Source organism: Grammomys surdaster, unplaced genomic scaffold, assembly GCF_004785775.1.
Source record: "Grammomys surdaster isolate TR1022 unplaced genomic scaffold, NIH_TR_1.0 66, whole genome shotgun sequence".
NCBI lineage: Eukaryota > Metazoa > Chordata > Mammalia > Rodentia > Muridae > Grammomys > Grammomys surdaster.
In genome coordinates, this window is record NW_021604568.1 from 5,321,138 (window position 1) to 5,346,853 (window position 25,716).

Consider the following 25,716-nt stretch of genomic DNA (forward strand, 5'->3'; position numbering starts at 1 on the left):
CCTGCAAATGGTTAATAACTGGTCCTAAAGTCTCCTGACCCCTCTTAGATGGCCATCTCCTTACCATCCTGCCCCCTCCTCTTCCAGGTAAAGTCCCACATTCCCTGTTCCTATCCACGGTGGTGTCTCTGTTTCCTACAAACTCTGTCACTTTTGCTGAAGTCCCACAATAGTTCCGTCTTAGGGCCACAGGGAAGACTGAGAGGGGCCTCTGTGTGGGACTCCGATTCTCTCTCTTTCCCTGCACCCCAGGCCTGGCTAGAAGGCAGTTAGTGGGTTTCTGACAACGAGCCCCACCCATCTTTGTTCTGCTGGAACGGAGGGCAACAGGTGGGGTTGGAACAGCTCACAGACAGCAGGCAAGTTGAATGTCAGAAGCACTTTATTAGACCCCAGGGCCCTGAGAAGCATCCTCACAGTCTGGGCAGGCCACCCCCAGCAGCTCCAGCTGCACAGGAAGTGAGTAGGTAAAAGAATTCACATGTCTTTCTCTACTGCAAGGGCTCTAGGAAGATGCTGAACCCACAGCTGCTTCCCTCTCCTCCTCAGCCTCTCCTGACCCCCCACATCTACATCAGTCTTGGGGTGGAAAGGGAAGCTTGGGCCTTCAGTACAGGAAACCGGCTTGAAACCAGCCACCTGCTCTGATTGAACAGGGAAGGGGCCGTGTAAAAGCCTGTCACCAGGAATAGCGGGGAGGAGAGGGGACAGCAACATAACCCTGTCCAGGGGAGAGCTTGCAGGCTCTCTGAATCAGACTTTTTCCTGCAGGCCCAAAGCTCCTGGCTAGGCTCACTAAGGGCAGGCGGTGACTGACAAAGCTAAGAGGGTGGTAGACGGCGGATGAGGCAGCTCATCCAACATGGCCTCCCTTGCCCACATCCTAGGTCACCAGTCCCGTTCAGCGGGCTCTCGGTAGGGCAGGCCTAAGAGCTTGAAGACGTCCTTCTCTGTGGGGGTGGGCAGCACCTGTCCAGGCCCCACCTTGACGCCTTGGCTGTTCCGGACCACAGCTGCACTAAGGGCATGCTCCGACAGACTCATGCCCTTGGTCTTGGCCAGAGCTCTCATGGACCGGTTGAAGTGGGCGGAGCCAGTGAAGTAGAGCAGGGCACAGGCAAACTCACTGTAGGGAACCACGATGATGTCCAGTCGCCGGTGGCGCTGCCCTGTCCCTGGGAGCCGGCACACACCCAGGTACTTCTGCTGCTGGCCATTCTCCTCCTGGCTCACCAAGTCATCTGTGAGGAACCCTGACAAGGGATGTCTAGTAGGGCAAGGAGCCAGGCCTGGTTGTCTTACCCTCTCAGGCTGCCTAAGATTCTTTACTCCCAGCATACTCTGCGGTTATTTGTGTGTCGAGTCGAGTGACCCCGCCCCTCTGGACCCAGTTCCTCATCTGTGCAAAGTGGACAGTTTCACCAGGTGAGACAGAGCCCCACCTGCAGGGATGTTGGGCACCACCTGTTTCATTGTCTTTGGCCCCAGAGTAGGATTCTTGCCAAGCCCTACCCCCACAGCATGTTTCAAATTGAGGACTTGGAGGTGACAACTCGGAAGTGGCTGCCCACTTCTAGCTGCTCACCCAAAGACAGAGCGGATACCTTGCTGCCGAAGGCTGTCAAGGAGACGGCTGAAGATGCCCTGGTGGGACCGGCCATCAGGGTGAGTAATAAGCACATCCACATCCCCACAGGTCATCTTCCCCCGGCGGTAAGAGCCACAGGCCACACACAGCAGCCCAGGGTTGAAGGCCTGGGCTGATATCCGGACCTGGGGAAGAGCAGGGAGAAGCGAAAGGCTGAGGGCCTCTCCCAGGGCAGCATATGGCCTTTGCCCCAGCCCTATCCCAGGATTCATACTAAGCTGAGGGGATGCACTGGGACACTGGAGAGGCAAGCCTGGAGAGGCCCGAGGACATTGGTTCTGCCTCAGCAGAAGGTCTCTATATAAGAGCAATGACACTCCATGGGTTCTGGCCCCAACCCACAGTGGCCAGGCCTGTGAAAGTCCACCAACAACAGAGGCCATGCCTGTGCAGCTCAAGCAGCCTAGGAACCTGGAGCTGATGGCAGTGTGGGAGCTCAGTTAAGGCCTGAGCAGGTGGCTGCCAGAGAGCCTCCAACCCGGCTGGAGAAAATGAAGCACGAAATACCACTGCACCGCACCCGTGGGAAGGGGAGAACTGGAGGGGTGCGGCTGGCCTGTTAGGGAAGGATCTGAGAGCTGAATGAGGAATAGTAAGCATCCACCAGACACTGTGGGGGCCTTTCGTATGTAGATGTATTCTGCCCCCATTGGAGGACACTGAGGTTTGAGGGGCCCTGGATGCTCACAACCAGGAACCCCAATTCCCTGACATGTAGTTCGCTAATCCCTTCCATCCCTTCTTGGGTCTCCCAGGAGAATGGGAAGAGGCTGCCTAGATGAGCAATCCCCCAAGAATCCCTACAGCAGGAGGCTACTTGTGGGCAAGCTGCAGTGGGGATGCCGGTCTCTTCCGATGGGCTAGGAGCTGGCAGCTGGCCGGGCATTCTGTGCCTGGACACTGTAGCTGAGTGTCAGCATTAGCACCGCAGATTGGATGGATAGATGGGTCTATCCATCCAGCACTGGTCCCTTAGTTCCATCTGTGGGAGCTGGTGGAGGCTTCTTCTCCCTCATTTAGGTCTCTCAGATTCATCTACCACTCACCAAGACCCTTGCCCACACACCAGCCTGATCCTGACGCCAGCTGAACAAACAACAGACATCTGGGATACCCTGTCTCTCTTGACTCAACACTGCACATGAACTTACAGACTTAGCCTCTAGCTCTAAGCTGAACCTTTAACTTGGCTAAACCTTATTTCTTGTCCAACTAGATGTTTTGTTTGGTTTGGTTTTCCCTTTCTGTGATGCTGAGAATGGAAGCAGAGCTTTGGGCATGCTCAGTAACCTCTGAACCACATACCCAGGCCTTGAGGCTGTGCCTGCCCCTTTCTAGGCTACCAGTGCCCAGTGCTCATGCTCTCTGACCCTGAGGCCATAGGGCTGCCACTGCAGTACCCACCCCACCTGGGCTTCTCTGGGCCTATGGCTCTGGTATATGCCGTCTGTGTTGACCTCTTAACGTCCACAGCCTGCAGGATTGCCCAGCTAGGACTTCAGGAGCTCTCAGCTCGAGCTGTACCTACCGTCTGCTCGATCTCTGCAGCCTCCTCCCTGGGCATGCGGTCCAGGAAGTCATCGTAGTGCTTCAAGCCAATGGCCTGCTGAGTGGTCAGGGAGCCCAGGCTTCGGATATCTTCTAGGTTTCGGAAGCCCTGGAGAAAAGCAGCCAGAAAAGAGGTATGAGGACCTGGGACTAAAAAACAGAAGTCACAGGTGGCTGTCAACAACTGCTGTCAGGGAAGACACAAGGTAGGACCAACCAAGTCCAGCCTCTATTCAGTGGGACATGCCGTGATCTGGGGATGCTGGTCCCTCATTCCTTGGTCTAGAATGGGTCTGGGCTTCACCCTCACTAACTCCCAAGACCATTCTTGGCATGGCCGAGTTTGAGAGTCACTGTTCTAGACACGGAGCCCAAAGCCTAGGCTCCTTAGAAAGTCCCTTGCTGAAGCCAGGCAGATCAAGGCTAGCCTGGTCTACATAGCAAGTTCTAAGTTAGCCATGGCTACATAGTGAGATATAGTTTCAAAAAAAAAACCAAAAAAACAAACAACAACAACAAAACCCACAAACAAAAACAACAATAGAAAATCTCTTGCTGGTATGTGGGACAGAGTAATGTACTTATTGTTTCTGTCCACAGGTCAAGGACACTAAGTCATGTGGCTGTTCTGGGGACAGGAGGGGGACCAATGTGAACTCTGATGTCCTTGTAGTTGGATTTCACTCCTATGATGACCCAGGGTGGGAAAACAGGGACCCAGGTTCCTGAGGGAAACAGGAAGGGGTGTGCGCAGAGGCTCTGTGACAGCAATACTCAAGTGGCAGATGGGCTGGGTATGACCTGATGGTACCACATCTGGGCAGTCTTCGTCCCAGCTCCCCAGATGTTGGAGAAGAGCTCCAAGACAGGCACGCTGTCACTGATGTGGTCTAGCTTCCGCAGATGCCCGCTCTCCAGGATCTCCATGACCTTCTCTGCCATCCGCTTGCCAATCCCTGGGATGCTACAGGCCTCCTACGGAGAAAGCGGCACAGAGGAGGATGAGGAAGAGGCCAGGAAGGGAGAGCCAGGAGAGGGGAGTCTGGCCCTTCAGCAGAATATCCGCCCAAAAGCCAGCCCAGCAACCATATGGAACTTGTCCTTTGGTTCCCAGAGACCAGCAATAAGAAGTAGAGAAAATGGCCAGGCATGCCGTAAATCCCACAACTCCTGGAGGCAGAGGCAGAAGCACAGACAGCAATCTGTGAGTTCCAGACCAGTCAGGGCTATGTAGAAAGAGAGACTGTCTCCAAAAGAAAAATATAAAACAAAATAACCACAAAAAGAGGTAGAGAAAACCACAGTGCTCCTCCTCATCACCACCGCCAGCACAGCACTGCCTGAGGGCTCACTGCACCACACTGCACTGCCTGCTGGGGGCTCACTGCACCACACTGCCTGCTGGGGGCTCACTGCACCACACTACCTGACTGGGGGCTCACTGAACCACACTGCCTGAGGGTTTACTGTATGTCATTCTGTGCTACTGGGACCATCTTCCAACCTTACAAAATCACTGTGAATGGCCTACAGTTGTTAATTCCTTTCAAGTGACTGGAAAACTGACAGAGTAACTGTCTAGAGTCCACAATCAACGGGCTCCAGAGTCTAACATGTGTACCACCAGGCCTGGCTTTAAACTTATCATATAAAAATCCTCGGACATCGAGGAAACAGTGTAATAAACCCCTAAGCACTCATTTTCTAATCCTAACGATCTTGCTGGCCTGTCCTCCCCATCCCCCCTTTTCTTTTATCAGTTATCTCAATGTGTAAATCCCAGCCATTATAAAATCCTAACCACTAAATCTGATGCCCATTGGTGACTACAGTTAACCACTAGTTAATGACTAATGCTGCCATTAACCAGTACTGAGTAAAGAGGCAACCTCTTCCCCACCTGCCACATACCTGGTAGGAGCTGACGGGCTTGTGGAAGCTCTTGAGGGCATTGATGGCCTTGGCATAGCCCAGGGCCCTCCACTTGTCTCCCTGGACGGCATAGGCTTTAGCCAGCACTTGGAGCTTCTCTGTGATGTGCAGGTTGTAGTTGGTTGCCTTCTGGCTCGAGGGCTGTGCACAAACCCACTTATCCAGAGCTTCTGGGGCTGGGTCAGGCCCACTATCTTCCCCAGGGGAAGTGGGGTAGTGCCCACTGATCAAAGCTTGCAGATCTGCTGAGCTAACCTGGGGCTCTTCCCCATCGCTGGCTTCATCCTCTGAGCTGAGCTGCAAATAGAAGACGGCAATAAATCTGTGCCTTCCTCAGAAGACAGGGTTGTCTGGTGGGTAGGCATCTCCTGCTTTGCCTCGAGGAAAAAGCTCCACGGGGCTTCCTCTAGAGCCCAGCCCTGGGCTTCCCAGTGGTGTATAGCAGACATGACTTGGTGAATGCAGGACTGATAGATGTTGGGAAGAGATGGACAGGTATGTAATCAAGAGAGATCTAGAATTTTCTGTATAACCTCCAGGCCCTTCCACTTCTGTGATCAGCACCCTGAGCTGGGAGGCTCCTCACCTGGGCTTGGGTTCTTGGTGGCTTTTCTGCCTTTGGGGGAGGAGATATAGCTCTGGTGTGAGGAGGGGAAAGAGAGAGGGTTGTCCTGGGTAGAACCCCTTGGGTGCCAGGAGCAGGAGCATCTTGGTCTGATAGCCTGGGCTCTGGTTCGTCCAAGGACCTAGAGGATAGGGGGAGGTCACAGGCAGTTAGGATATTAAAAGTTTCACCTGTCTCTGTCCCCAATCTTTCTCTACACTGAAACCTTGATTTCCAAGTATGTCCAATTTAAAAAGTAGGGATTTTTTTTTTTTAATAACTCAAGATGGAAACTCAAATGTTATCAACCAACACCTGAGAAAGGCTAAGAGTGGCCTACCTGTTGGGGATGGAAAGGCTGAATCCCTCCGTGTCTGTCAGTGTTCCCTCCTGTAGGCACAGGCTGAGCCAGGCTGACTTCACCAGCTGAGCACCAGGGGGTAGCTGGGGCAGCCTGAGGAGCCGGAGAGCCCGTTCATAGTCCATGCCTTCATCCACCACAATGTGAGTGACTCCTGGGGCCTGGGCAGAGCACACCTGGCCACCATGCTGGATAATCTGCTTCTCAAAGAGTTCAGCCCGGGCTCGTCCAATGCCAGTGGGCATAATGTGTGCCCTTAGGGCGCTCAGCCAGCCTGTAGAGAGGGTATTCAAATAATTATAGTAATACCATTATTATTATTATTATTTTCATCATCATCATTATTATTATATTGCGCTATTATTTGAGACGGGGTCTCATGTAGCCCAGGCTGGTCTCAATCTCACTATGTAGCAGAGAATAACCTTGAACTTTTGATTCTTCTGCCTCTGCCTCCAAGTGCTGGGATTACAGGCTGTATGTCAGTGAGCTGTGGAAGTTTTAGATATAATGAACACTTTGAAGTCACCTCCCTTCCTTTTCCTGCCATCCAGAGAACACAATGCCTCATGGAATTCTACCACAGGCATACAGCAAACTTCCTTTTTATTTTTTTTTTTTTGCTTTTTGAGTTTGAAGCCAGCCTGGTCTACAGAGCAAGTTCCAGGACAGCCAGTATTACAGAGGAGAGAAACCCTGTCTCGAAAAAACAAAAACAAAAATCAAAAGACAAAGGGCCAGCTGGACACGGTGCCGCACACCTGTAAGCCTATCACTTGGGAGGTCGAGACAGGTGGATGGGGGGCTTAAGGTCATCTCAGCTATAAGGCAAGGTCAAGGTTACAGTGAGACTCTGAACAAGAGAGAAGGACAGAAACCAAAGCTAATACAAGGTAGGTACAAAGAGACCGTGGCTCCTACACAGGTAAGGCCACTTCTGCTCTCGGATTCTGACTGAAAACAGAAGGCTGAGATTCCAGTACATGAGTTCTGAGGGTGGACTGGCTCACCTCTCGATGCTCCCGCCTCCCTTTTGGGAATCTTTGCAAGTGGTTTTGATGATGGATCTGCATGAATTTTCTTTCGCTTGGGAAATGCCTTCAAGATGCCCTGGGGGTCCATTGAAGTGGGCTGGATCCTGACCTTTCTGTTTAAGGATAGATGTCATACAGAAATCCAGGATTGAGAGCCACCCCTTGATGATTTGGCATAAAGATGGGGTTTGGGGGTAACAGACCCCTTTCTCAGAGGTCTCGGAAACTCCAGTTAAACTTAAGTGATTTAACCCGAGTGCCACACACACCAGCCTTTCAACCTGTAGGGGAGGTGTTGACCGAAAGGAAACAACATTGGGGGGGAGGGGAATACAGCACAGAGTGGGCCTCAGTTTCCACTTCCAAGAGGCTTTTCCAAAATGATAACGGGTTAGGAAACTGGACTACATCTTTAGGAGCGTCTTCATCTCCCTAGTGACATGTCACATAAACCTCACATCATCTTTCTCTAGCCTCAATGTGCATACGCAGAAGAAAACCTGGGGAGTGAGGCTTCTGGGAAAGTTGTGGGCACGCTGTGCACCTGCCCCTGTCGCAGCCTCAGCGCGCGGGTCTGAGCCCCGCAGCTGCTGGGAGGTGGCGTGCAGCCGCAGCTGGTATAGGGTGCCCTCACAGCTGGAGGTGGGCAAGACCGAGGCAGATGTGCCACATCCACAGCATGAGCAGCTGGCGTGAACCAGGGACTCGCAGCTGGGACAGAAAGCTGGTGCTGGGACCCTAGAAGCTGTCGGAGCATCCCCACGCCACCCGGCCCCAGGATCGGTCCAAAGTAGGCCAGAATCTCCCGGCAAAGAGAAATAAACTCACCATGGGAGCCAATGAAAACGGACTGGGGGGAGGGGGAACTGGAAGAAAAAAAAAAGTCAGTTCCCGGAATACTTCCCGGGTCATCCGGAAGTGATCATGGGTCGCGTAGTTGCCATGGCAGTGGCCAGGCGTGTTGCTGGGTGGAGGGAAGATGGCGGTGACTAGCTGGCTGGAGCTTTTGCGGTCAGCCGAGAAGACGGCGCTGCTTCAGGATGGTAACTCGAGCCCCCTCGTTCTCCCCCCAACACCCACCAGGACGGGCTCTATGCGCCCGCTCCCCCAGAGAGGGCCTCAGCCTGGGTGGGCAGAGCTGGAACTGTCGCAGCAGCCATGCCAGCTTCCTGCTTTTGCGGAGGAAACAGGCCCAGGGAGATGACCCGAGTGGAGCTCAAGTCTTTGGTCACCCACCTCAAGAGTTCCTTATACCATCCCGCCCCGTTCAGGGTTTTGTTGATATTTCCCAATAATTCACTTTGCATTCGTCATCGTTTTTCAGGGCTGTACCAAGAGGCTAATTCTCCACCCCATTTTACTGACGAGGAAACTGAAATCCAGGAACGTTTTAGACCAAACCCAGGTTTTGGAGATAATCGGGTATAATTCACGACCTGGGACCCCATGCACCTCAGTTTGGGGGTCCTGTTGATGATGGCAGCTCAGTGGCATAGAAAGGAGAGACACCAGGGTTTTAGATCAACTTTACCATCGATTCACCATGGCCTCTTAAATTGTTAGGACCCCGTTTTTCTTCAATTATAAAATGAAGTGGGTGGGCTGCTACTGTTGTTTCTAAGGTCCTTTCCAACTGTGTTTTGTTTATGATATGAATTTCAAATTGTTCTCGGATCTTTAGGGGAGATAGAACAAAGATTAAGGACTAGATAACTAGGAACAAAAGTCTGAGATGTCAGCTTTTCTCATCCTGCAACTGGCCAATTTAAGTCCCCTGCACCCCAGAAGTCTTTCATGGACTCACTTGGCAGCCAGGGTGACTTAGGTCTGAATTCCTGAGGCTTTAAAGCTAACAGCTAGGGACTTAACATCCACAGACAGATGCCTGAAGTTTATGGAAATTAAAATCAGGTTTCATTTGCTCCTACCTACACAATTAAGGAAGGGAGCCCATTACCGCGTGCCAAATTCTGTGCTAGAGCAGATAGAAAAACAAACAAACAAAAAACCAACCATGGTTTGTGGTCTCAATCATAAAATGATCAAGAAAAAATATATAAGTAACTAGCAGCTTGTGTTAAATAAAGGTTGGAACATCAGAAAGGCAAAGATAGCCTGTGGCTGCCATCTTTGCACTCAGGAGGTTAAGGCAGGAGACTAGTTTAAAAGGAAGACAGACAGAAAGGAGGGAAGAATTGAGATAGTTTGTGAAATGCTAAGAAAGTATGGAGGTGAAAATAATTTTCTCTTTGGTTAATTACCAAACCCAGGAGGTGATATTTCTAGCCCCTAAGGAATTTTTAATAGTTGTTTGGTAGGTGGAGATGAAGGAGTGACCATGTGTAGAGGAATGAATCACACGTAGAGGCAAAAGAAGTGTGAGAGTGTGTAAGTGTGAGTGTGCATGGCACGGTGTTAAGCAGGCACCATTCAGGTACTGCCTGCACGGCGTCCGGGGCCAAATACAGGGGAAATAGGCTGTAAGAGGAAATAGAAGAAAATAGAGACTGTCCCAGACTGACTGGGACGTGTTGCAGTCTCACGGTATGCAGCTTTGGGACACACTTTACAAGATAGTGGTGTTTTATTTTGAGACAGGGTCTTAGTATGTAGTCCTGGCTGGTTTAACATGTACTCTGAAGACCAGGCTGGTCTTGAAGGTCCTCCAGCCTCTGCCTCCCTAGTGTTAGGATAAAAGCCATGTACCATCATGCGTGACATTTTTATTTTGCATTTTTATTGTGGTAAAAAAATACACACACACACACACACAGCATAAAATGTACTGTCTTAACCATTTTAGGTGTGCACTTAGGGGTCACTAAGGACAGTCTCACTGTTTTCACCTGTCTCCAACATCCAGCTCCAAAAGTTTCTCAAAACCAATACTTTGCACCCAGAAAACACAACTCACACCCCTCTTCCCCAGCCCCTGGCTACTTTGTTTTTCAGTTAAATTGATTAATCTAAGAGCTTCATGTAAATGGAATCAAATAATATTTAATTATTTCACAAGTAAAGGGTTTTCAGAGTTCCTTGATGTCATAAATGTGTCAAAATTTTCTTTTTAAATTTTTTGTGAGCTTATGTGGAGGCCAGAGGTCAGCCTGGGGTGCCTTTCCTCACAATTGCCCGTGATGGTTTTTACTTTCTTAACATCAATTTGTGTGTGTGTGTGTGTGCGTGTGTAGGCTCACACCTGCTGTAGCATATACGTGGAGATCAGAGGACAACTTGTGGGAATTAGTTCTTTCCCTCCACCATGTGAGTTCTGGGATCAGTCAGGTTACTGGGCTTAGTGACAACCTCTTTGACCAGGTCTTGCTGGGCTTCACCTTGTTTTGAGAAAGCATCTCTTACTCACAGGGACCTAGGGTTTACTGAAGAGGCTTGGCTGGCTGTTCAGTGAGTGAGCTGCAGGCTCCTCTTCTCCCCAGTCGTGGGATTGTATGCACATGTCACTGCCTTAGACTTTGTATATGAATCCTTGGATCAGTGGGGTCCTCAGACTTGAATGGCAAGCTGACTGCATTCTCCTCCAGCATCTTCCTTCTGTTTTCAAGCTGTTTCAGTGTGTGTATACTCTCCGATCTGTGTTCATCTACGAATGGGTACTTGGGTAGCTCCTGCCTTTCGGTTGTTGTGAATAATACTGCTTTGAAAGTGAATATGCAAGTGCATATGAAGTCTGCTTTTGTTGCTCTTGGTCATAAGGCAGTATTGGGGGTATGGTGTATCTGTGTGTGATGCTTTCCTGGGAGTGAAGGAGCACACACCCATGCATACACAGAGGTCTTAGCAGGCATCATGTATGTGAGGGCCAGGCTTTTGCTTTAGTCTTCTGTTGCTGTCTGCCTGGGACAGCCTCTCACTGAAGCAGCAGCTCAGTTTTGGCTTTGGGGACCTGCCTGTCTCTGCCCTCTGATGCGGGGGTTACAGGCATGTACTGCCACACTTAGCTATTTCTGTAGTGTGCTGAGGATTCGAACTCAGTTCCTCATGCCTGCAGAGCACTCTTATCTGTGAACCAGATTATTAAGGGTACTGAAACCTGGGGCCTGCCAAAAGGTCTTGCAAATTTGGGATAAGTTGCCTGAAATACCAGTTAGCAATGACTCAGGGGAACTATCGTAGAAAAGTGAGTTACACGGGAAAAAGCCACCTTAGGGCTCTCGTTCTTGAAGTTGATGGAGGTTACATGTCCACTGGCTATAAAGACCCTTTGTCAGTTTTCCCGAGGAGGCTACCTGTATCTATTTACCTGCCTGTAAGAAAGAGAAAAAATTACGCAGCTCTGCCCTTGAGCAAGTGCTTGTGGGCTCGGAGAGTCCCTCGAGTTCCCTTATCTTTTAGTGGATGGTACATTAATGTGTTTTCATTCTTGCGGTGAGCATCTGAGTTCCTGTTATAACCAGGTCCAGTGGCTGATCTCGGGAAACCATGGACACCACCCACCCCCATCCAATAGAAGAGACAAGCAATAACCAAAGACTCACACAAGAGACATAAAAATCATAAACCAAGCATGTGTGGGGAAGAAAATGCACGATGATGGTATCTGGGCTCTATGCCGGGGAATGGCCTAAAGAAGTGTAGACCATGGCTGAGTGACAGTGGCTGGGGGAAGGTGTCTGTCAGGGGACCCAGCTCACATCAGAGCGTGGAGCCCTGGTTGTAGTAGTACAGAGAGAAAGACGTTTGTCTCAGATGCTTGAAACACTGTCCTGGTGGGAAGATGCTCTGCTGTGAGCTTGACCCCAACCCTGAGGGCACAGAGGAAAAAGCGCTTGCTCTGCTGTGGTAGCTGCAAGGAATAGGTGACTGAGACTTCCCAGGGGAAGTGACATTTGAATTGGGTTTTGAAGAGTGAGCAGAGTTCCACAGTTGGGAAGAAGCATGGCTTTGTTGGTGGCAGAAGCAACAGACAGTTCAGAAAAAGGAAGGGAGCCTGGGGCACACATAAGCTGTGGTGGCCACGATGTTCCTTGCCGCTGTTGCTGTTTCGCAGTGTATGGGGGATGGCGGGCGGACATCTCTGTCTGCAGGGGTAAAACAAAGGAAGGCATGAGGTAAGGTGCTCTCCTCTCTGTGTAGGGAAGAGGATGGTGCACTATTTGTTCCCAGACGGGAAGGAAATGGCGGAAGAATATGATGAGAAGACCAGTGAACTCCTTGGTAAGTGTGGGACGCTGTGGGGAGGGGGGTCAGCAGCTCTTGGAGCTGACTGACTTGGTAAGTGCTGGGATCCCAGGCCTCCGAAGCTCTTGGGGGGTGACTGGCTCTGGCCTTAGGCTTGAGGTGTGATCTCAGCATGCCCGTGTACACACTAGGGAGATGGAGGTCCTTGGGGCAAGACTGTCCCTGAGAACGGTTGAACGTCAGAAGCGGGGTGGGCATCCTTTACCTGGAGTGACCTGTCCCCCACCTCCAGGTAAATGAGAAAGCCAGTCAGCCTCTCAGTCAGGACTAGTGTTATTAGAAACAATGGGAAAAGCTTGTATCACGGAGGAGGGGGTGGGAGTAAAGCAAGGTTTGCACGTCAAGCTTTTTGCTTGCTCGTTCTTTTGCTTCCTGAAGCCACACCACAAGGGCAAGCATCAGAGGTAGCAGCTTCTTAACTTGCCTCTTAGACGATACCATGACACCGTATTAAATATGACCCTCATGTTGAAGAACGGTGAGAACCGGGGGGGAGTGGTGGGTTTGTGGCTTCATTGCTTTTGTTCCTGCAGGTTCCCCCTCCTTAGGAATAGGCTCATAAATGGGAGCTCCAGCTCGGATTTCAGGGGATTATTTGATTTGCCCGTTCTGTTCCCAGGCACAGACAGCAGCAGTAACTGACTTCCCAGAGCGGGTGACCAGCTCTGTGACCCAGGGCCTAAAGCTGTCCACCATGAGAGCTGGTCTCTTTATTAAGTTGCACCTGAAATGCTAAGACCAATGACGGAATCACGGGCTGGGATATTTTCATGCCTTTATTCTTGACTTTCATTTCTTCCTGGGTCTGATCGACAGGTAGTATTGGTGAGGGAATTTCTTTTTCCGTTTTCCTGACAGCTCGTAAATGTCTCCAACTGACAACATGGGTTATGCTGGTTTGCATATTCTCTCAGTCTCCAGTCTTAACATGTGTGTGCCCTGAGCATGCTCAGTTGCAGTGAAAGTGTTGATCCCTACTTATTATGAGCTGCTTGGGCTCCAGTCCCAATTGGTTTAGTCTGGCGCTATTAAAAATCTTGATGTGTTTAGCATATGACACTGATTCGTTGGAAACCAATACAGTAGTAATATCCTCACAATGCATTGTAATTTATAGTGCTCCCGGGGGGTGACAGCCTTGGAATGCCTGACATGGGAGAACTTATGAAAGCAGAGGTCACGTGAGCTAACCACCATCATCGTCGCCCGCCCGTCCAGCCACAGCTCCTGCCCAGACCCGCATATCACTTCTTTTTTCCACACAGCAAATAAAGCAGGTAGAGCTACAGAGGCTGTAAAAACACACAGACACCCCGGCCCTCGCCGTGCTTGGGTGTGACATTAAAATGAAGAACAAGGCTGCCTGCTCAGCTGTCCCACATCACCTTCAGTTCTGGAGGTGGCAGACTGGGCTAGACCTTCAAAGTTCCTTTTCTTTATCACCATTGGCTGCTTTACCTAATAATGACATTTACACGTTAACTGGGCATCATTCCAGGGACTTTACATGAATTACTTCCGATGACATCTTCATTAAAGCCCCATGACATAGGCACTGTTGTCCCCATTTCACAGTTGAGGGAGGATGCTCAGAGAAGGCGAGTGCCATGTTGAAAATCCCAAAGCTGATGAGAATTTAAATCCCGCTCTCTTTAGTTTGCTTTCTTTTCTCAAGATGTGGTCCTTCTCTGCAGCCCGGGACTCTCTGTGCACCCCAGGCCAGGCCAGCCCTCCCAGATGAGCCTCCTCGAGCTGAGGTCAAGGTGTGTGCGGCACACCTGCTCTAAGACCTATTTCTTCCTTTCATCTCCCTCGGCTCCACCAGCTACCTTACAAAATACTCTCCAATATTAGTTTTTGTTTGTTTCTTTCTTTGTTTTTGAGATAGGATCTTTGTACATTGCCTGTGCTGGCCTCAAACTCGCGGGTTCAAGTGGTCCTCTGGCCTCATTTCCCAAGAAGCTGGGACTGCAGGCACATGCCACAGTGCCTGGTTATCAATGTAGGAATATAATCTCTGCCGGGACTAGCTTTGTGCTTGTGCATACTGTGAAGTAAGATACAAATACGGTTTTTGTGGCAGAAAGCGAAATGGTTTCCACTTTTTCCCCAGCTAATATACAAATTTGATAATTGGTCAAACAGGTTTTCTATTAGAAAAAAAGCTCAGAAAGTAATTTACAGAGGAGGACTTGCCAGTAGGTGTGCATCTGTCTGGGACAAAGTTCCTCCAGTCGGTGTTAATAAGCATGTTAGTGTCATCTTTTTTTCTACTCTCCCGGGGCCGTTCATTCCCACCCCCCACAATGAGCGCTGTATGTATTCATAGAGGAAAGAGCTGAAGGGCCTTGTAACAATGATCGGAACATCAAACCAACCCCCAGAAGAACACAGCGTGTCCAGGGGGCCGAGGCTGAAGGGCAGACCGTCCCCCAGCGATTACATTTGGATTACCTCTTAATCTGCTTTGGTATTTGACCGCCAGCCTAACCACCACAGGCCGCATTCGGAGGATATTGAGCACTTTCATCCCCAGGCACTTGAGCGGCTTTATAAATGACCCACTCGATTCCCTTCAGCCTCCTCAGGGATGGGCCAGGCAGCTGTTTAATAGCCACAGAGCAGTGTTGCCGTGTTTTAGGGCAGAAAAGAAGAATCCTGCATCCAGTTTAAGCTGCAGGGAGTATTTAGGGAAGGGGAATGTAATTATCCGTATTGGAAGTGGGCCAGGCCTTGGAGCTTTGGGGAAAGAGGCCTTTAGGACCTCCACTTTCCAGCCCACCTGAAAGATGGGGCTGCTTTCAGCAGTCTGGGGCGACAGCCTGCTTCCTGCTGACTTGGGAAAAGGCCCCCAGGCATTGCCTCCTTCATCCAGTCTCCCAGCAGACCCTTACAGGGTCATTGGAAGTCTCCTTTCCAAAGACTGGGCCTGACTCAGCCCAGAAGAGAGAAGAGCATCCCAGGGAGCTAGCTGCCTTGTACACACCAGTTTGGGTTTAGCATATAATCAAATCAGGATGACAGCAGGTGGAGCAGTCCTCTGTTGCCGCAGGAGCTGACCTTGAGTACAAGAACAAAGATGGGACCAGAAAGCCCGAGACTGTGTTTGCACGTGCACACACATGCCCACACATACAGGAAAAGTAAGGACTTCAGAATCTTTCACTGGATCTTGCCGCTTGAAACCTATGTGTTATATTCTTACACAAATATAATTCCCCAGGGTGTTTTACACAAAGTGAGAGGGCCAATAACACGAAGCTCCCATGATTCCAAGTAACCGTGGAGTTAAGAGAGAAGAAAGCCAGCAGGCCTGTGCTTTTTCCTTCTAGGGCATGTTTCTGAGGAAGATGGAGTTGGTCTTAAAGCGGAGAGCCAGGTGGGAAGTCCTGCAGTGATTCTTGCCTCTAAGGCCCGTACTGGTGATATTCCCAGGGCGACGAGCGTGACAAAGCCCATGATGACAGGGCATCTTGCTTTTCCAGCCCAGATACATAAAAATTCAGCATATTGCTCCTTCAGATAACCAAACCTAGCCTTTAGATAGAGAAACAAGCGGAGCACGGTGATGCACACCGTTAATCTCAGCACCAGGAGGCAGAGGCAGGAGGATCACCATGAATTTGAGGCTATCCTTGTCTAAATAGCATGTTCTGGGACAACCAAGACTACATAGAGACCGTGTCTCAATAAAAACAAGAAAAGACAAAGCAGTGCCTGAGGAAGCCTGTCAGAATGCCACATCTGCTCAGAATGTCACATCTGCTCAGAACACTCGGGGACTAGCTCACCTCTGTATTGATGACTGAATTCTGGACATGGGGTGATAAGACCCAAATTATCTTTGTCTGTTTTAAGACAGGATGTTGTTATCTAGCCCAGGATAGCCTATAGCCTCTATCCTACCAGCCTAAGTCTGTGTGTGTGTGTGTGTGTATGTGTGTGTATCACTGTGATTTGTAGACCTGAATCTTAACTGTTGCTTTTGCAAGTGGCTCTCACTGTTCCTCAGTAATTCTACTCAGTCCCTTGGAGAATAGAGGTGAAGGGGGCAGGTGAGGAAGAAATGCCTTCTCCTCAATAAACAAACAAAAATAAAGCTGTTAGACGTGTCCTAAGTGACTGCCTCCTTAGGCCCGTGATGACTGTGCTCTGCCATACAGTGATGCCAGGACGACATGCGGCCTTGTCTGAGTGGTATCAGCCAGGTGGTAGTAGTGCACACCTTTAATCTCAGGACTTGGGAGGCAGAAACAGGCGAATCTGTGAGTTAACAGCCTGCCTGTCTACACAGTGAGTTCTAGGACTGTCAGAGTTGCATCGTGAGACCCTCTCTTAAAATCACCAAGTGATGCTTGGGTAGCTGTGCTCTCCATGTGAGCTGTCCCAACACTACTGTCGGCATGTCTGTGGGAAACATACTTTCCTGTCTCATTTTTCTATGGATGCTGTTGCTGGGCTTCCCTGGTCCTTTACCTTCTGAGTGCTGAGGAGCCAGCCCATGGTCTGAGTCATGCTAGGCACAGGCTCTGCCACTAAGCTGCACCCCAGCCTGCACAGCATTTTATACATGGTTTGTGGATCCAGGGGTGATCTTTGATCTCCTAGGGAGGAGGTTTCTTCATCTTGTCATGGTAAGCTGCTCCTAAGAGGTATCTATCATTTGTTTGTAACTGTGACAGAGACCCCAGAGGCTGGCTTCCAGTTGACTGAGGTATTACAGTGGCTAGGTTCGCATATACTCCTGGTCACAGTCCATTCACTTAAGGAAGTATTTGTGGGTATAAGAAGTTGCCTAGAAAGCATATTTCCAAGTTTTACTCTTCCTTATTAATTTTCATTATAAACTTGCAAATGTGTTTCCAGGGAGAATCTTGGCCCTAAGATGTAATAAAACCACACTGCAGAATGCAGCAGACCTTATAAAAAGCCCATATTCAAGGGAAAGTTCTAATTTTACATCACGCTTTCGTGTTCGGCTTTTGTGCTCACAGTGAGCAAGTGCAGGATTGCCCCAGCTAATGAAAAGCCCCCAGGCCTGGTGCTGCCACCCTTCTGCCCCACCCTGAAAAGAGAGTCACCCCAGAAACAGCTGTGGTACCCCACCAGGCCTTTCAGAGTCCTTCAACTAACTCCTAGAGCAGCTTCAGGAGGCTGCAGGATTTCAGCACTGAATGCTCGCTCTTGCTGTAGGATGCCCAAACTTGGCAGCCCCTAGTTTCTTAATAGAAAGGGAAGAGAGGGGTGGAGGGCACTCCCCAGCAGAGCATCTCTGCCACGGCTGGTGGGGCACATCTCCCAGTGCTGCCGACAGAACTCCTGTCTGGATTTATGGTTTCCATTATCTGCCTTATTTTAAAAGACAACAACAACAAAAACTAGACCTGGTAGCACAGGCCTCTAAGCCCAGCACCCATGCCAGGAAGATCACCAGAAGATCAGTAGTAGCCTAGGGTACAGAATGAGTTTTCATCCAAAATGAACAAAGGGCTAAAACATCAACAAAGACCCTTTCACAGATGCCTGGATTATAAAGCAGGGCAAAGTCAAGATCATTATTTGCAGTATCAAGTTATAAGTGTAAGGATCTATTATTTTACAAAAAACCACCACATTTATAATTAGTCCATTGTAGGCAAATGTGTGCACTGTGTAAAGGTCACCCTTGGGTTATTCACATGCTGATTTCTCTGCTCTTAGGTCTTATTTCAATCTGGACACAGGATTGTAATACTTATGTCAAGAATCTCCTGTCTCAAGTTTGTGTAAACAGTTCTTACCCTTTATTCCGTGTCTTGTCAATAAGTGCTGATCACCCAGTGGCGGGGCAGAAGAGAGAATAGGGTGAGATGTCCGCCAACCAGACAAGGAAAGAAAGGGAAGAGAGGGAGATTCAGATCAGGGCAGAAGATGGAGGACTTGGAGCCATGAGGAAGGGGTCCAGAGAGAGCTCATGGACACACAGCTGAAGCCCGGAGAGCCAGACCAATAATAACATGCAGGTATCGTTGGGTGGGGCTGGGAGGAGCCAGATTAGTGCAGGAGGTTAAGGTAGATCGGTTAACTGCTCAGGTATTGAGGTGCAGCTTGAAATAAATCTTGGTTTCTCTGTGCAGTTCTTGGGGACTAGCATAAGGTAAAGAAATACAGTTGTCAGATTAATTCACTATTTACATTTATATTAAGAATAATTCAAGCCGGGCGGTGGTGGCGCACGCCTTTAATCCCAGCACTTGGGAGGCAGAGGCAGGCGGATTTCTGAGTTCGAGGCCAGCCTGGTCTACCGAGTGAGTTCCAGGACAGCCCGGGCTACACAGAAAAACCTTGTCTCGAAAAACCAAAAAAAAAAAAAAAAAAAAAGAATAATTCACTTACTGTCCATTTAAAATGCAGGACAAGTACATAAAACAAAAATATATAAATCTAACAAAATACAGTGTATGCCTAAGACTTTGTGTTAATTGCGATGCTAGAGGTCAATCCTAGTATTTGGGAACACTGTCCGTGAATTACACTCCAGCTCCTCGAGATTGCATTTAAATACGACTTTTGTGCTATCAGGGGTTTGTTGTTTGTAGTTGTTTTAAGGCAGGTGTACCTGAAATAAATAAATGTCTTTATTTGGACTTTCTGAATCATGAGACAAATCTAGACAAACAGCTTCCACTCAATTCATTTTTCCTTTGTATAGTTTTCTAGAGGAGGAAAAATGCACCCAAAGGTGAGTGTGTGGCTGTTGGTGTGTTGGTGTGCCGGTGTGCAGGCAAACTCCAAGCATTTGAGGCCAAGACACAAGGAATAGTTTGGAAACAGCCTGGGCTCTCGAGTAAGTCCATGTCTTAAGAAACAACAGCAAAGCACAGCTGGACTTCCATCTGGAGACCCAGATTTCCCATTTCCAGAAATGGCCTTTGTAGCCTCTCTGCCTTCTGCTGGGTGCCACACCCCATGATTCAGATCTTCATTCCCGTTCCAGTTGTGTGTCTGCCTTTGAAATGGACTTTGTAGGTTACCTGCTGCTGAATTGCCCCATTTGATTTCCCAAGTTATGTATTGACTCCTGGCTCAGATACACAAGGCCCAGCATTGAGACCAAAGCCTGGGCTTCTCCTGTTCCCGTTATCCAATGTCTTGTCAGCTTTGGCAGAAAAGAGCTTTAATCTACTGTTTGTTTCTCTCTGCAGTGAGAAAGTGGCGTGTCAAAAATGCCCTGGGAGCCATGGGCCAGTGGCAGCTTGAAGTGGGAGAGCCAATGCCCTCAGGAGCTGGGAGCCTGGGATCCGAGCTCATCAAGGAAAGTAATGCCAATGTATGTCTGTTTGTCCAGGGTCTAATGGGGATTGGGAAGAGACTCCTGACCCCTAGGGCAGGGTCCATAATTTGTTCACCTTCTATCCACTATGCCCAGCTAGCCACACTAGGTTTGTGTGAGCATCCAAAGGGGATGCCACAGCATAGCAACCTGTCTCAGGTGGAAGCCGTGGAGAAGAGCAGAGGGGCTTCCTGTCTGGCTCTGGGAAGAGCCTGGGGTGGGGGGGGCAAACCTTTGTACCTTTACCCCTGAATGGTCCTTGATAAACTGGGCATCATACCACATGCCTATAATCCCAGCACTTGGGGAGGTGAAGGCCGGGAGACCGTAAATTCAAGGTCATCTTACTGCACAGTGAGTCCAAGGCCAACCTGGGTGGATTTGCTTTTCATAGCCCATCTTCATGCGCAAGGACACCAAGACAAGTTTCCAGTGGCGGATTCGAAATCTCCCCTACCCAAAGGATGTGTATAGTGTGTCTGTGGCCCAGAAGGAGCGCTGTGTCATTGTTAGAACGACAAACAAAAAGTGAGTCGGGTGGTGGGCTTACTGTGTGTGGGTGGAGCAGAGGGAGCGAGCTTGCTGGCTGCTCCGGATCTGGGAGGCGGGGCTCAGAGTAGACAGGCAACCGCAGCAGCCCTGTCGAGGCAGCAGAACTTAGCCAGTCTCTCATTCCATATGTGGCATATACTGGGGCTCACCTGACTGTTTGTTGAATGAATGAGGGTTTAAGTAATCACACAGCCATTACTTGTGGTCTCTGGTAGCTTTACTCTAAGGTTGTTATGTCCTTGATCTGGTGAACTTGGCTTGATGACAGCACTGCATAGGCAGGGAGTCATGTCCTGGAAGGTACACCTGCCTTGGTGGCAATTTGAGATTTTAAAGTATCAAACAGTGCAGGAGTAACCCCTGTCCCTCCCCAGACTGAGAGAAAGTGGCCAGATGTTTGGCTCTCAGACATCTCTGAAATTCTGTTCAGATCCTCTCTGTGGTCTGCTGAGGTGGGGGGAGTCCCCCTGCTCAAACCTTGAGAGGCGGTGGGATCAGATTTGCGATTCTGCCGCTCTGGCTCATGACAGCGGAAGAAACTCGGAGTGAATCGGTTCAGCCTGAGCTAGAAAGAGGATGTGGCCAACTCTATCCTGGGGCTTCATTTTGGGAGGGTTTTTTTTTTGGGGGGGGTTGTTTTATCTTTTCAACCACAAGCTGCCAAACTACCCAGCTTGCTGATTGGGTACAGAGCCTAGCCCCATGGTGCTGCTGTATCATTTGCCACTTTGCAGGAGAGCTCCCTGCCCTCTTTCCCGCCCTCCCCCCTTCAGGTGGTGTGGTATAGTCCCCCTGAGAGGCCTGCCTACAGGGAAGCAGGGGGACTCCCCCCACCTCCAGTGCAGCCTTGGGTCCTATCCTCCTCTTAGCACCCCACACCACATACTTTGGCAGGGTTAAAGGGACAAAGGAAAGGGCAGAGATGAATGAATTCATTTCAGGACTATTGCTGTATGTGCAGCCAGCAGCCCCTGTAGTGGGCCTTGTCTATAAATATAAAGTCATAATAATAAGGGTTTACGTTTATAAAGCACGCTGAAGTCCTAAGATAAAAGGCCGTTTATTCCCGTTATTGTTCTCATCATTAACAGGAGTCAGTGCCTAAAGTGGAATTTAGCAATTTCAGACAACAGAGAAATTGCCTGTAGAAAACAAACTTCATGCTTCAGCAAGCATTCCCTGGCGGAAGAGGCCCTGGGTCCAGACTGGGAACAAAAGTGCTTCTGATAGCACTTGAATCTGCAGCTTAGCACTTTGTGGAGCTGGCTGCTGCCTCCTTTTTGTCCCCCAGAGGTCACTGTCGAATACAGATATCAGGCAGAAATGTGATTACAAGCCAGTGCTACAGGAAAGGCTAAGCTGGCTCACCAAAAATTCATCTGTGAGCGGATCCTCTGGGCCCCATCTCCTGCACACATATACCGTATATACCGTAGGTGGCGCTATTGGCCAGGGCCTCTGTAGCTAGCAGGGCATTCCAGCACCCAGTGGTGGGGACTGGGGACATTGTTGAGATGCTAGCGGAGGCAAGGTAGGTTGGGAGTGGTGCCCTGGGAGGAGGGCTTCCCACAAAGAGGGAAAAGTGGTATTTTTGTGCTCACTTTGAAACTGAGTCCTAACCAGGCTCAGCCCTGCCCCCTGCAGGTCCATCGGGCTAGGAAGCTAGAGAGGCTGCCAAAGGTAACCAGCCTTTCCTGGATGTACCCACCTTCTATGTGGAAAAATACAGTCTGTACCTGTACCTTCAACTATCAAACAAAACACAAGAGTGTTTTATATGTTCGGGGTCTAATTTTTTTCAGAAGACTTTTAAAATCTCTTTCCTGATCATATCATCCACGGCAGACATGCAGCATATTAATGGCTGTAGAGAGGCACGTAAGACGTGGGACCACATGACCTGTACCCGGGCATCTTCACTGCACCCCACCATGGCACTTTTCTTCACCTCGTTTTAATATTCCAGCATGTGGTTCCCAGCCAAAGCTACACAGTTGCCTTGCTGGTATCTGCTTGGCCCCTGGAGAATGTGGTTAGCCACTTTGTTTAAAGAAGTGATTCTGCCAGGCAGTGGTGGCACACGCCTTTAATCCCAGCACTTGGGAGGCAGAGGCAGGCGGATTTCTGAGTTTGAGGCCAGCCTGGTCTATAGAGTGAGTTCCAGGACAGCCAGGACTACACAGAGAAACCCTGTCTTGAAAAAGGAAGAAAGGAAGGAAGGGAAGGAGGGAGGGAGGGAGGGGGGGGAGAGGGAGGGAGGGAGGCAGGGAGGAAGGAAGGAAGGAAGGAAGGAAGGAAGGAAGGAAGGAAGGAAGGAAATGATTCCAGGGTCTTGTGGTAGTCCTCAGCCTTAGTATTAATACGATGAGCTGGGGAAGGAAGAAACTATTTCTACATGATTCTGGTATGGTGCCATCTGGTCTGGATAAGAATATTGGTGTAAATAAGGTTCCAGATCTCAGCCTGGAAGATGGAGTGTGCGCTGGACTAGGAAGATGCTGGCTTAAGTCTAGCCTCTGCCATGTGTCAACTGTAGTATTTAGGCCAACTTCTCACTTAGGAGAACGGTGCTTATACTACCTCAAGGATTGTTTGGGGAATTTAATGATATCAGATACATGCGTGCTCCTGAACAATGGCCAAGGTGCCAAAGCACGGATCTGAAGAGAACTGGCTAACTGCACTGTGATGATACAGTAAGCTCGTATCAGTAAGCATCACCAGAAAGCAGGACTCAGTGCTCAGATAATTTGAGTGTGGGCCTGTTCATTGTGACTCTATGAGCGGCAGAAGGGGGTCGGGAGGCTGGAGACCTCTCTGGTTACCTGCCAAGCCCGGCTCCAGGCTAGGGAAGTGTGGGGCAGGGCTCATGAAATTCTCCACAGCAGTCCTGCTCCTGCCTCAGCTCTCCCTCAGGTATGTTCATTGAGCCTATGAAGGGACGGATGAGGAGTCTCAGGGAATTGGGCAGGGGATACAGGCAGAGCAGGCAGGAAGGTACTGGGAAGGTACTGGGACTGTGTCAGAAGCACAGTGGGTTCCTCTCATCCAGTTACTGGTCACCATTCAAGTTCGGTTACTGTTGCAGCAAACCCTGAGTAAGTGAGTGGGGGTGGCTGTGCATCAGGGAAACTCAGGAAGGTACCACATTGCATGAGACTCTAGGGAGAAGTTGTCTAACCTCCCCCAATAAACAAACCTTGGCCTCTCAGGCCTCTGGTCCTGGCACTGGCTGCCTCGGTTTCCTAGACTGGCAGGGGTAGGGTAAGGAAAGGGGCAAGCCACACTCCTTTAGTCCCCTGGGATCCTGAAGTTGCCCTGGGGGGCTCGGGGTGGAGACAAACCTGGGCTGCTTCTCCTCCATTGGCCCCGCCTGGAAGCGGGTGTGGGAGGAACCTCTCTGCCGCTTCTGCTTTCTGTGTATATTTGCAAGGAAGATGTTAACACTTCCTAACCAGCCTTTGTGTTCACCTAATCTCTGCTGTTTAACCTTTGACCCCCTGCTATTATCAGCGTCTGCCACCTTTGCTGGCCAGACCAGGGCCCCAGGAAAAGCCCTCACTCGTAGGCTAGGAAGAGGATGAAGCAGGCATTCCACCCTGTTGCAGGCAGATGGATGGCCTTTCCCTGGGGCAGAGCTTTGGAAAAGAAAGCAACTTGCCTTACCATTAGGATCCCAGCCCCCACTCCTTTTGAACTGTCAGTCTTTAAGTAAACATTCTTTCCTTCGTTGGGTCCCAGCACCTTAGTGGGGAGAGGGGAACCTGGGAAGAGAGCCTTCCCCCACCCCAGCCTCTTCTGAACTGAGGGATTTGGGCAGGGAGGACAGGCCAGAAGTGCTGCATTGATGTCAACTCTCTGAGTCCTCGGGGCATCAGGGCTTTTGAAGTGGACTCAGTGTAGCTGTCACCACAAGGGCCAGGACCCTCTGAAGTATTAAAAGCCATTCTCTCTGGGCCCATCTCTTGAGTTTGTTGTACCTGCCTAAGATTTCCCTTCTCAGCCCACACAGCCTCTCCCTCTGCAGTAAAGGACTCCTTGTCCAGGTGAAGGCTCCAGCAGCCCCTGGCCAGTGCCCAGCCCACCCAACCATCAAGGAGAAGGCCAAGTGAGGTTGTTTGAGAGGAAGAGCCTTTCCTTAGGCCCTGGTCTAACAAGCATCAGGTGTGTGGGGAAATCTCCAACCACAGACTCCCACAACACTGACGTGACCAGAGAGGCAGGCAAGGGCTCAGCTCCCTCAGCGGCATTTCCTGTGGCAAAACCTGGGATCTGTGCTTCTCCCGTTGGTTTTGTTTTTACAAAACTGTGTGAAAATGGAGGGCTGAGTCCTGAGGGCAGGAAAAGGGTACAGAGTCTGGGATCCAGGGACATATAGCTTCACGGCTTGTCACCCAGGGAGACAGCTCTTTGTGTGTGCTTTCCTCTCTGGTTTTAGTGGTCCCTCTAAGAAGGCCCCATGAGGCTTGGGGTGCTTTTTGTGTAGTTGGGATTTCCAGCCCTGCATGGTGAGTCTCTCTGGCCCCTGGGCTAACCTCAGAACTCTACCTGGCTCTGCTCACCTTTGGCTATGAGGCCACTAGCATCCTTTAAGAACCTCAAACTCAAAACAGGCCTTTCCTGTGGGTTTCCCTGTTTCCTCTCTAGCTGTAGAGAAAATGGGGGCAAGCTGTGGAGAACCTAGTATCTCCCAACTGTCGGAGTCACCATGCTGGTAGCCCAGTAGCCTCTTGTATCCCCACAGATACTACAAGAAGTTCTCCATTCCTGACTTAGACAGACACCAGCTCCCTCTGGATGATTCTGCACTGAGCTTTGCTCATGCCAACTGCACCCTGATAATTTCTGTAAGATTTGCCCAGATTTGGCATCAAGAAGAGGTTTCTCATCCCTCACCCACTTCCCTGCCTCCAAGCATCCCAAACCCTTGGTGTGCTTGTTGGAGAACAGACATCTATTCATCTGGGGGGGCCGGGCGGCTGGGGTGGAGACCAAGAGAGAGCCACACCCCAAAGCTCACAGGGTGGGGGTGGGGTGGGGCACTGGTGGTAACCACCAGCCTTAGGTTGTCCCCTTGGGTCTGCTCTTCCCCAGCGACAGGAGCTGAGCAAGTCCTTCAGACCTGTACACCAAGATCTTCATGTGCAGGGAGGGTCATGGAAAACCAGAATGAGTGTGAGAGGGAGAGGCCATAACTGAGTTCTGTTTTCTCCCTGGTTCCCTCCACAGTATCAGAAGCCAAAGGAGGTCATGGCAGCTGAGTCAGAGCTACAGAAGGAGTTAAAGAAGGTAAAGACGGCCCACAGCAGTGACGGGGACTGTAAGACACAGTAGCTGTCCTGAGCCTTGCACCTCCAGTGTGGAGGAACCCGTGAGACTTCTGGGCTTGGGTTTTGTGGCGCAGGCACAGGCAGCCTTTTCTCTTCTAAGAACTACAGAGTCCACAGAGCTGGCTCTTGGGGCACAGATTGCTTCCACCTGTGGATTTGTTTCTGAGTAAAGTCATGTGGAGTTGTTCTGGAAGGA

At 50.1% G+C, this 25,716-nt stretch overlaps 2 protein-coding genes across 6 annotated transcripts; one reads left to right on the forward strand and one right to left on the reverse strand.

Moving 5' to 3' along the window:
• Positions 1–364: 364 nt before the first annotated feature.
• Poll (DNA polymerase lambda) lies at positions 365–8,066 on the reverse strand. 4 transcript variants are annotated; one of them, XM_028774891.1, is made up of 9 exons: positions 7,956–8,066; positions 7,104–7,240; positions 6,073–6,367; positions 5,715–5,874; positions 5,108–5,425; positions 3,998–4,171; positions 3,177–3,305; positions 1,605–1,773; positions 365–1,241 (listed from the first exon to the last, which is right to left on the reverse strand). In XM_028774891.1, exons 2-9 carry the CDS (start codon positions 7,213–7,215, stop codon positions 889–891), a joined length of 1,710 nt encoding a protein of 569 aa, XP_028630724.1. In that variant the 5' UTR covers positions 7,216–7,240; positions 7,956–8,066; the 3' UTR covers positions 365–888. The 4 variants fall into 4 exon arrangements, with proteins under 4 accessions (XP_028630724.1, XP_028630722.1, XP_028630730.1 ...); XM_028774889.1 differs by having other exon boundaries at positions 365–1,253; XM_028774897.1 differs by having other exon boundaries at positions 365–1,399.
• Dpcd (deleted in primary ciliary dyskinesia homolog (mouse)) lies at positions 8,048–25,716 on the forward strand. 2 transcript variants are annotated; one of them, XM_028774928.1, is made up of 6 exons: positions 8,048–8,170; positions 12,222–12,302; positions 19,511–19,635; positions 20,033–20,166; positions 24,935–25,037; positions 25,420–25,716. In XM_028774928.1, the coding sequence occupies exons 1-6, from the start codon at positions 8,107–8,109 to the stop codon at positions 25,522–25,524; spliced, it is 612 nt and encodes a 203-aa protein (XP_028630761.1). In that variant the 5' UTR covers positions 8,048–8,106; the 3' UTR covers positions 25,525–25,716. The 2 variants fall into 2 exon arrangements, with proteins under 2 accessions (XP_028630761.1, XP_028630769.1); XM_028774936.1 differs by having other exon boundaries at positions 19,511–19,624.